This window comes from Uloborus diversus, chromosome 3 (genome assembly GCF_026930045.1).
Source record: "Uloborus diversus isolate 005 chromosome 3, Udiv.v.3.1, whole genome shotgun sequence".
NCBI lineage: Eukaryota > Metazoa > Arthropoda > Arachnida > Araneae > Uloboridae > Uloborus > Uloborus diversus.
This window is the reverse complement of record NC_072733.1, coordinates 206,231,187-206,243,299: the sequence shown is the minus strand read 5'-3', so window position 1 is coordinate 206,243,299 and position 12,113 is coordinate 206,231,187. Positions and strand designations below refer to the sequence as shown.

Genomic DNA, 12,113 nt, shown 5'->3' with positions numbered 1-12,113 from the left:
TGATGATCCAATATATATGTATATATATATATATAGAACTCTTGCTGGTATTTCAAAAGATAATAGTGTTCTTCCTTGATTCGATCTATTCTTATGTACAAATCAAACATTTAAAATACGCAATATTCTTCCAAATTTTCTTTACATTACTTTAATTTTACGTTTTCAATCGTGAGGAGTTATTGGCAAGTTTGCAACATTTGCTTGCAATCGTTCAGTGTGATTTATGATAAAAACAATTATTTGCGAACGATCCATCATAATTCATCGCCTATCCAAGAGTTATTGAAATTTGGCTCATTAGATTGCTGATAACTTTCTGAATCTAGGGATGATTTTAAATGAAGAATCTAGTTGGGTTTTAAATTACGGAAGTTAAAAATTGCTATCTCTCGCATATGTGCAGTGAAAATTTAATTGCTTTAAATGTCCATATTTTATCCCCATTTTGAGAATTTTAATTTTTAGTTATATACTTCTCTTGTATGCTCTCAACGAGACTTTACGTGTTATTAGCCAAAAACCTTCAAATAAAATTCGTAGTTTTGTAAGAAATGCTTATATCTTCGCGAATATCAGTGATACTTTCTCGAAAGTATGTGACATAGTTTTACATAGTGAGCTTACTAATTTCTGAAACCTACGGCTTATTCTAAGCTGTTTACGATGAATGATGATCAAAAAACATTTTTGTTTTCCTTAATTTGTTATTGATTTCCAAAACACAAGGGTGCTATAACTTTAACTGGAAGAAGACAGCTGCAGCATGTGACGAAAGTTACAAAGCAGTTGGTCTCCTATTTCTTGAGAAATCCTTAAAAATGTGAATTTTTGAAAATGTCACAATACTTATGATAATATAGTGTATATGCTTTAATGTAATGATTATTTTGAATTTCAAAGCATTAAAATCAAGTTCTGATGAATTGTTATATTTATAATCGTCAAAACCGCTCATTATAAAATAACGTTTTCTCTTTTTTTTTCCTCCGTTCAATAAAATTTCGTGTGGTTAATTTTATTTTAATGCGATTTAACGCTTTAAATATCAATATAAATTGCCTTTCCGACACCAAATAACTTCTTTCCAACAAAGAATTTTGAAAGAAAAAAAAATTTACAGCTAGTCCTTAAAATTTAACAAGTGGTTTACTCAAGAAAAATACTGCCCAAAAGTGACATCTATGTTTAAAAAGTTTAACTTTAATCTAGTTTATCCATTTTTACTTGGGAAGATCTCAGACGAGCGTTAAAAATGAAATAACGTGATGTTTTAGATCGTCCATGTAAGACACGGGCTTCTGCAAATCTAAAAGTAATTTTCAGCTAAATTGCGCTAAGTGGTTAAAAATGATTGTGGTATTGATGCAATTAGAGATAAAACGTCCCAATGAATAAACACTAAACAGTTGCAAAGAGTCTGGAAAGGAGACATATTATCACAAATACATCTTATTTTCTAACAACGCTTTCAATGTAAAATATTTTATTTTTATTTAACTAACGATAATTTACATTTTTACTTTACATTTCTACAAATTATTAAATCATCCACACGCACAACAAACAACTGATGACGTTTATTCCTTGTCTCTTAATTACATATTAGTATTTCCAATAGTCTTGGTGTGTTTCATTATTAACATAATATTAGGTCGTGAAATTTCACTATCTGATGGAATAAGCGATGTGCTAAATACTCCATCGGTGAGCGTAATTGAAGGTATTAAATGAAAAGGCTTTCCCATTCACAATGCGCTCCTTTGCCGTAAATCTATCCTTGTCGAAAACACATACACTCTTGTAACTCTGTAAACTGAAACCTATATCAGTGATTGAGAATCAAAATATTATTTTGTTGTTTGTTTTTTTACTGTCCCTAAAAGGAATCAAAATGTTCTCCTTCAAAAAATTTAAACGCAATCCCCATTATACTAGAACATTAACCGATAAGGATGCAATAACTTCTCGGCGGCGTCAAAGTGTTAGTAATGACACATAAAATGAATGACGTATCTACGACATCATTCTACATTGGGACTTGAAATGAATCTGGGACATGATTTTACACTTGCACGTTAAATGAATGACGTATCTGAGACATCAGTCTAAAATGGCACCTAAAATGAATGACGTATCTGGGAAATGATTTTACAGTTGCACGTTAAATGAATGACGTATCTGAGACATCAGTCTAAAATGGCACCTAAAATGAATGACGTATCTGAGACATCAGTCTAAAATGGCTCCTAAAATAAATGACGTAACTGAGACATCAGTCTTAAATGGGAACTAAAATGAATGACGTATCTGGGACATAATTTTACATTTGCACGTTAAATGAATGACGTATCTGAGACATCAATCTAAAATGGCACCTGAAATAAATGATGTAGAATAATGTCAGAAATGATGTCAGAAATAAATCCACAACGGCACTTGAAATCAAAGACTTCTCTTAGGCGTCGTTGCATATCAAGAGGTTAAAACTATCGTAAATTTATCGAAAGTGAATGTGATTTTGTTCGCATGATAGGGATTAAGTATAATCACTAAAGAAAGATTTTAAAATTGTAGTGTTTTATTTACAAATTACTACTTCAGCGTGATAAATGATTTTTTTTAGAGGAAAAGCGAACTGATAATTTTGCTTTGTTCGGATAAAAAGCATTGAAAAGACTTACCGTGTTGAAATTCAGCTCCCGAAATGCCATCACTTACTATTAACTCTCGACTGCTGTTTGAGTAGACGAGAGCAAAGGATGCTGTGCACTCAATACTGAGCACACCTTGCCAAAGGTGGCTAGGTTCTATCACAAAATTGAGTCGTGATTCACTGATTTGGAGCTCACCTGGATAGCCGTCCTCCTTTGGCTCATGAGTATAAGAATTTGGAGCCTGAGAGGAAAGCAAAGCAATACAGTTAATCTTGCCCAATACAGACACATATAGTTCAATAGATACTTTCATAGATGGTTTTCTCAATTGCATTTAAATTAGTTACGTATCTTTACCTGCCACAATGTCAAATTTTGTTTAGTTAATATATATAAACATTGTAGCGTGATAATGTAACAGAAATGGTCCTTAAATCTAAAAGAGAGAAATGAACCAAGAGTGAATTGGCAAATATTCGCAGTAGTTGTTTAGTTATACATTTTAAGTCAGTTCGTTGCATGACCTTTATATTAATTGTCTTTATTTAAATAAAAATAATAGTTGTAATGAACTGTTTTCAAGTTATATGTGTATAACGTTTTTAACGCACATAACTGACAATCATTACTGCCCCAAAATTAGCTCGTGTTCCAGCTTTGTTAGCCTAAGTTTTATTTTCTTTGCACATTATTTTCATGTAGTGAAAGAATAAGAAAAAATGCTACAAATATAATTTCGTTATCGGGAGAAAGCGGTCACGGCGTCAATTCTGTCATTGCTGCAATATCTCAATAAAAATTATGTAAACAAAGACTAAAAGTTCACAGATAACTGCATCATCTGGCGACCTCAAATACGTGCTTGACTTGGATAAGAACATAATAATACCAAGCAGACGCGAATACGAATCTTATTAGTTAACTTTTTTTTTTTTTTTGATAAAAGAGAAAATCCCTAAAAATGCGATAGGGACAAATCTTCTGGAAACCTTTTTGTTTACTTTCAGTCCATGTATTCCATGAACAGAGTGTAAATGTTTGTAGTGCACTAGATTTAAAAAATACAATTACGCTTCACGAATCTGTTTTACTACAAGTTAAAAATAAGGAAATATGCTCTTAAAAGTTTTGGAATGATAAAAAGTTGCACTACCTTTTCGCCGTTAATGTGCCAAGTAAGCTCAGCTGCAGGCTTGGAAGGACCGTACACGCAAGTAGCATTCACTTCGGATCCGATTCCGTAGTTGTTTGAAACTCCATAAATGATTGGATCTTCTTTGGGTATAACTAAACAGAATACAGACCATTATTTTAATAAATCGAATACTTCTAAATTAATCTATAGAAATAAGTAAACTATGAATTAATTTACCATAAACGTGCATCGTTTTCTCAGCCTTAATTGTTCTAAAGGAGGGAACTTCTGTGGAAACTTCACACCCATACGTCCCCTCGCTTTCTAATTCGCTCGTATATAAGTGGGCATGTGTGGCATTGGAGCTGTGTAACTAGAATAAAAATCGGAATAATAATTATATATTTCATTTACGTTTATAGGACATTCATTCCTACTCAAACTTAGTTTTGTTGAACAAATGATGACGGCAGAATCTCTTTTGATCACGCGTCGGTATGCCGCAGATTCGACTATACCAATACAAAGAAAACGTGGAGTATTATGGAATCTCCTTGTTATTTGGGAATTTTGTGTATAACGGATTTAAAAAGTATACTCAAAACTGATACAAACTTTTAACTTGTTGAGACTTTTTATGTTTTGTCAAAAGTGATTTTTTAAAACTATTTCCTTCACTAACTTTTGTTAAAAGTGAGTACTCTGATATAAGCGGATACATAATATAGAATAACTGATTATCCACCCGTTACTTGGGCAATTATTCCTGAAATAATGAGTAGCGTCACATCAATGAGGTGTGTTTGGCTTTTTGGATGCTGAAAGAAATTTCTTTTAATTTAAATGGTTAATTATTACCTATTTCAGTTTCTTCAAATTCAAAGCATGTAACAACTGATTTCTAATAAGAGGTATTAAAGTTTATTTAAAATAAAGATAATCAAATGTCAGTAAATTAAAAAAAAAACTTACTGTATAGGAGCATTTTATTCTAATTCCACTGTAAAGAGAAAACACTTTCAAAGGCTGTCTGATTCGACTGCTTATTCTAAACTAGACTTGTTACAAATGTGACACTCTTCATAAAGTGTGATAACACGACTCAGACACATTTACCGAAAGTAGCACTAGACGAGTTTTTATTTGTCCGTTTATTTATTTTTGACGTGGCTCCCTCAATTTTCTTTTTTGGCTTGATTGTTAGACTTTAATGATGTATTCGCTCACTGATTACTATATTTCCTGCTATTAGTATTAAGCTGGAAATTACACAAAGCATCCGAGTCATTTTAGAGCATACACGTAAAAATATAATTACAAAATTCCTAGAAGAGTTATATCCATCATGGACAAAACAGTTCTAGAAACATTTTATTTTGTGAATGAAATTCAAAAAAGCAAATTTTGTTTAGTATCAACTGTTTTACGAAGGTTCAGGGGCATCCTATTAATAGTCGACCAAAATGTGTAGGAAAATACCGAAAAATTAGTTAATGTAGTCTAGGATATCTTTGAAAATGATCACTGTATCCAGAAATATGGGCGTGAACTTGAGTTTAGCTTTAATACATTGAAATTCAATGAATTGAGGTTTAAACAATTTGTTAAAATGGTGATGAGTAAATACAGTTTGGTACGGTACTTACGTATTGCGATTATGATAGAACATGGTCCAATATAAAAACTCATTTTCCTATCCAAACTGAAATGTACTGTTCCATTGTCATACGTCTTGTTATCACAGCGTATCTTTTCCTCAAATGGGCCAAACTGTTCTTTACGGCAGAACTTTCATGCAGCTCTCTTATATCATGAAGTGAAAAAAAAATTTAAAGGTTTAGAATATAATAAACACAAATAAATGGAGAGGAAACTTGTTATAGATATTTAGATATTTTCCCGACGACTTAAAATGATGGCATTATTTCTGCTTAGCTCTGTCCTGTGTATGAGAAATAGCAATTTCCAGTAGAATTTTGTGTGATATTCCGTCGCCGTGTCAAATTTTGAACTTGTTAAAATTTTTATCTGCGACGGTAAAAATTTATAACATTTGAAATTGAACGTAAATTGTTGAGATATTCCCTTTAAACATGAATCCTTTATTGAAAGTTTCAAGTCTTTTTTTTTTTTTTTTTTGTAAAATAAAAACGTTCATTAGCAAAAAATGTGTTCCACACAAAAACCTTTCAGACTTTATTTGATTTAATAGCGAGTTTCCCGACTACTATTAAGAATAAAAAGACTACGTTTAAAGTACACCTCGCCTCTGTCTTTTAGAAAAATTAATTTTCCTTAGTTGTGTAAATCTTTTAGCCGTTAACAATTCATTAGCCTTAGAGTAGTCCAACCTAAATATCATCACAAAGTAAACAACAAACAAAATACTACACGTGCAACACTATTTGCTCATTTCAGACTTCCACAATACAGAATTTTACCACGTGTCTTTTGCACGAAACACCGGAGAAAGAAATGATGGAGAAATTAAATTTGAATCTTTGAAGAAGAAAAAGAAAAATGAATTTTCAGACAGTCAGAACCTTTTTCTAATTGTATATTTTTAGTCGGTTAGTTCTTTGATGAATTTTCTTTTTCTTCATTTTTCTCATTACATGTAAAAGCAGCGTTTGTTAAACGAACGTCTTTTTACCTTTTATGTGTTTGTTTTAGATTAGTCACTTGAAGAACATTCAGAGACCAAAAAAAAAAAATTTTTTTTTTTCTTTATCTTGATGCTTTAATCTAAAACTGGTACTCCGTTTAAGTAAAGTCAATTGTGCATAAAAAGTGATTCGTTAGTTCAAAGAGTCTTACATTTTTAAATCTTAATTCCTATTTGATTCGATAAAGTTACTAAGTGGAACGGCGTAGGTTACATCTCATTAAAACTTGATTTGCGAGGAGCGGGGGGATCAAACCCTTTGTACAATTTATTGAAGTAGTATAACCGCAGCTCAGGCAGCTGAAGAAAAACATTGATGTATTTTTCCTTTTTTGAATTTCATAACATTAACCGATAATTTATTCCTTATTTTATTAAGTTCACTTTTGGAGAACAAGAAACTAACCGAAACATTTTTTTTTTTTTTTTTTTTTTACAATTTTGATTATCTAATTTTAATTTGATGCTATAACTTCTTAATCTTCCCAAAGTAACACTTGATATCAACCGTACTTCACTTTTTTAAAACTCGTATTTCTTTATACGAAATATTTGAATTAAACCTGTGCTCAGATAATATAACAAATACAGTATTTTGTATTGCATTGTTAAGCGTGATAACATTATGTTTGGCAGGAAAATATAATAAACTAGAAAATCGCTCATCTAGGCATGACGGTTGAAAATTGCCTCTACCTTTGAACGAAGCAATTGCCTATTTGGTGATATTTTGATAGTTGAAATTTTAACACTAACTCCAGTGGATTAACCCTAAACTCCAGTAGGTAGCGTTCATTGTTGACCACTTTTTCGTTTCTTCATTCTCCTAAAATGACAGTCTTACCAGTAAAACAGTTAAGTTATCGGATCCAGTTCAGCCTTGTCAAAATAAGGCATTTCCCTGCATGCCAAACATTACCAAAAAATATTATCAAATTATCATGCTGTGGCGCGAGTTTCATTGTTGGTGACGTCAGAAGCGTTACTCGATCAGTGAATTTGCTATTATATATATGAGGATGCTATATTAGGGCATTCTGATAGTTCCTTTTTAGAAACGGGTTTTCAAACATAATGTAAGCTCATCAAGAATTCATTCATGTAAGAAGACAAAAGTCGCCATAAAATAAATCGTGCTGTTCTGTGTAATGAATTCATTATAATAAACTGCATTGTACGTATATTTTGCTCTCGGACATTATTTTAACAGAGAAAGTGTAGAGACGAATGAATATTAAAATTGAGCAGTTAATGCGCTCTCAACGCATACACTAAATGTTCAGATTATAAGAGATTCAACAGCATACTTGGAACCGAGCTACCATCGTGCAAAAATTCTCAAAAAATTTGAAACTTGTCTTTTAGCTTAACATGCCATTAAAGTCCAGGCAGCCTAAAATGTAATCCATTTCCCACTATTAACAGATAACTGGTTCACATGTTCATTTAAGAGGTATACTTAGATGAATGTCGAAAAAAGTTTTCCATCCATCTGCGTACGAAACATTATTCGCTTTGGCTGATTGTCTCCTGGTCTAATCCAGCGCAATAACAGCCTGTATTCATTTTCGAAGATAATAATGAGACTTGAATAATTTCCAAGATATGATTTCTCGTCACGCAATGTTCCTCTGTATTCGGAGCCGTCAGACATCTATTCGTGCATTTCCGAAATCGATTTGGTATCGCAGATTTTAAAAAGAAAAAAAAAACTCAAATCGAGCTCTTTTTCCGTACTTCACATGACATTTGAAGAATAAATAGACATTTTTTTGCCTCGTTAGACAAAAGCGAATATGTTTTCTATTACTTTCGACAAGATTATGAGGAAAGAGGTCGATTTATATAATCTTTTTTTGGAATTTGTAATTCCTTGGTTCCGAGCTTGACACCAATATCAAATCGGGATTGTTACGAATGGAGCCTATATTTATGTCTTAAGGCATTAAATCACTGCTGACGTTCGTGAAAAGTGGGTTTTGGGACACATTTAAAAAATATAGAGATCCCGCTTGCACTTCGTGAATTGTGTGTGGTGCAAAATACTTGATTGTTTATATATAAAAACTGTTTATATATAAAAAATGCCATTTTTTAATAAGTATGCAGCACCGCACTGGTTTTTGTCAATCGAAAAAAAATATTTTGTATTAAGTAAGTCTGAAAAGAAACAATGCAGCAATAGCAGCAATAATTGAAGACAGTTTGAAATCGTAAAAAGTATGTTGTTCGTGTTTTTGAATTGGTTATGATACAGAGTACTTGATCATAGAACTGTTTATAAAAAAAAGTCATTTTTTAATAAGTATGCAGCACCGCACTGGTTTTTGTCAATCGAAAAAAATATTTTGTATTAAGTAAGTCTGAAACGAAACAAAGCAGCAATTGCAGCAATAACTGAAGACAGTTTGAAATCGTAAAAAGTATGTTGTTCGTGTTTTTGAATTGGTTATGATACAGAGTACTTGATCATAGAACTGTTTATAAAAAAAAAAGTCATTTTTTAATAAGTATGCAGCACCGCACTGGTTTTTGTCAATCGAAAAAAATATTTTGTATTAAGTAAGTCTGAAACGAAACAAAGCAGCAATTGCAGCAATAACTGAAGACAGTTTTAAATCGTAAAAAGTATGTTGCTCGTGTTTTTGAATTGGTAATGATACAGAATACTTGATTATAAGATTACTTAAAAGCTTGACTTCAATGATTATTGGTGAAAGTAAAAAAAGTGTTGTACAACATTAACGTTTATAATTTAAAAGAAGCCGTAAATGGAAGTATTTATAATCTGCTAAATGCAAAGGAAATCTAAAACAGAAAACTTCAAATCATGAAAACCGTACTTTTAAAACCACTTTTGAATTTTAAGGCAGCTTATTTAATGCAGAATAAATCAAGCATGCAAGCAATTTTGGAAAATGTTGACGTAATATATCTCGTTACAAATCATCTTTCTTATTTTCTTCTCACTGAGTGTTTTTTTTTTTTTTTTTAATTTTTTGTTTCAAAGAAAAACATACATTTATGTGTGTTCTAATACTCTGGTCTTCAAAAGTATGTACTTTCATTAAATGTTTTGACGATATTTTAACTATCACTTTTTAAACCAACTTGCTTCCGGTGCTAAGTTGAAGAAAAGTTTCGTGAAATATCTTATACCAAACAAAACTGTTTTAGTAGTATTTTTTTAAACCAATGATCATAACATTTTGCGTTCTCGGACCTTCTTTTGCCAAATAATTTCAAAACAGATAGAAACATCAATTACTACAGTTTTGTGTTTTTTCTAAAACAAACTTCTTGCCGGCAGAGTCCACTGAAAATTAAAAACAGTAGAACAAACTTTCGGAAATAAATACTACTAATTCATGGTCTATATTGAACCCGAGAAAAAGGAGTGATTAATACTGAAACTTTGCCGATTCCCACTTTTCTACGAATAAGTACCTCATGGTTTGGTATTGCATTATCAAAGTAATTAATAAGTATTATTCCTAACATTTATATCTCCGTTTTGGCCCTTAGTGTTTTAAGAACGGAATTACATTTTTACGAATTCAAAGTATTACCATAGCATCCAAACTTAAAATTTGAGTTGTCTTCATTCTGTAGCCAGTGTGTGATATGTAATAGTCTCACAAATTATATACATATTACACACACACACAAAAAGGAAAATGTTTTTGACTAACATAATTCTTTATAGGTCTGCAAAACAACTGAAAAAAAAACTTCCGAAAGCTTCTGAAACAAGTTTTGGTAATTCTAATGCAAAATGATCCTCTAGATCCAAGTATGACCGTCGTTTTCCTGCATAGCTTCCCACTATTTGCAGTTGACTCCTCCTCTCCCCTCTTCCCTACCTTTTTGTTTATTATTATTTTATTTTTTGAAAGTTTCATAGCCACTATTTTATTAGGAGGGGAAAGGAGAATTACAAAAACCATTAATATTCTTCTGAGGTGCTACAGAGCTGCAAATTTCAAAAGCATGAACATTTGGTTCAAGTTGGGAGGCTCATAGGATATTCCCCCTAAAATATTTAAAAACTTATCAAAACTGATTTTTTTTTTTTTTTGCTAATGATTTGTTTTGCAATTTTTCTGCTTAAATTTCTGCGCAAAACAAGAAAATCGGACCCATTCTTATGAGCCGTATGTCAGGAAAAAAAATTCCCGTTGTAAAAAAAAAAAAAAATTAAATATTGGAAGCATCGCATGTTGCATAGTCAGAACCGTATTGCAGATATTTAGTGAAGAACCTTCCCGTATTTTTCAAGTAACATTCACAGATATAATTAAGTTTAAAAATGAACTCAGGTAGGGCTTATAACGTGGCATTAATGTACATATTTATATTTCTGGGGAGGCCCAGCCCTCATCGTTTACATTTCTTGATATAATGAAAAGCAAAGAGCGCGGTGCATTCCCAGAAATACAAATATACATTAATCCTATAGTATAAGCATATACTTAAATTAGTTTTTAATCTTAATTTTATCTGAATGCAAGTTGAATAATAAGGGAAGGTTCTGTACTGCAGATCTGCAATGTCATTATGACTATGCAACATGCTAGCATTTTATGTTTCCAATATTTTATTTATTTATTTTTTTACAACGGATAATTTTTTTCATACGTAAAGCTCATTAGAGTGAGTCGGATACTCGGACTTTACTCTGAAAGATAAATGGAAAATTGTAACCCCTAGCAAAAGAAGCTCGGTTTCGATGATTTTTTTTTTATTTCTTAGAGGGGAATTCCCCCATGAGTCTCCCAACTTGCTTCAAATGTTCATGCTTTTGAACTTTGAACCTCCTCAGAAGAATTCGTTTGGTTTTTGTGATAATCACTTCTCCTCTTAATAAACATAATAACTACGAAACTGTCGAACGCTGAAAAAAATGTAGGGCACCATTTCCAAAAAGTGGAACGCTAAAGGTTGGTGGGAACGGTGATAAGATTTGGATTCAAAGGTCATTTTACAGAAAAATATGCAGAAATGATATCGGAAATATTTTGAAGGGTTCTTTTTAACGCGCAGCATAATTAAAATGCGATTATGTATAACAAAAAAAATCGTTTTTGTATTGGTAATTTTAAATTATAGGATCACAAAAACAAGCCGGCTAAAATTCAGAATTGTGCTATCATATCTTGATACTCTTCAGAATATTTCAACTTTTGAAGAATACATAATTAGAAAAGAAATCGTTAATATCTTTGAAATGCTAATGATTCGAAGCAAACTTACGTCTAAAAATACTCCATCGAGCTTATACATTTGCGCTGAAGGAGTATCACTAGGCAAGTATCTGTAGAACTCTACGTTGTCTTTGTACCATTTTACGGAATACAACTCATCCTGTTCTAGGTCGTAAGCGCAATCAAGCCACACACGTTCACCTTTAAGAACAAAGCCAGGAACACCGAGGTAGGCAAACCTTACTGCCATGCAACCTAAATCAAAAGACACAAAAAAAAAAAAAAAAAATGTTATACATAAATCATTTTCAACAAAAGTAAAAATACTAATGACAGTTCTGCACTAAAGGGTATATTTTTTAGGTTACGAGTAACTCGATATGAAATGCAGAAAAAAACATCAGCTTCTGAGATTAAACAGTAGTTTGAAAGGAGGCATTGAGGGGGAGAAG

General features: G+C 31.8%; 1 protein-coding gene across 1 annotated transcript in view; it reads right to left on the bottom strand.

Annotated features, from left to right (window-relative positions):
- The window catches only part of LOC129219146 (synaptogenesis protein syg-2-like), a 31,005-nt gene extending 19,094 nt beyond the window's left edge, over positions 1 to 11,911 (bottom strand). The window contains exons 1-4 of the mRNA XM_054853465.1: positions 11,711 to 11,911; positions 4,030 to 4,165; positions 3,811 to 3,944; positions 2,685 to 2,898 (exon numbers count right to left, since the gene is read on the bottom strand). Coding sequence (XP_054709440.1) covers positions 2,685 to 2,898; positions 3,811 to 3,944; positions 4,030 to 4,165; positions 11,711 to 11,911 — 685 coding nt within the window. The remainder of the gene's footprint in view (positions 1 to 2,684; positions 2,899 to 3,810; positions 3,945 to 4,029; positions 4,166 to 11,710) is intronic.
- Between the last annotated feature and the right edge of the window lie 202 nt (positions 11,912 to 12,113).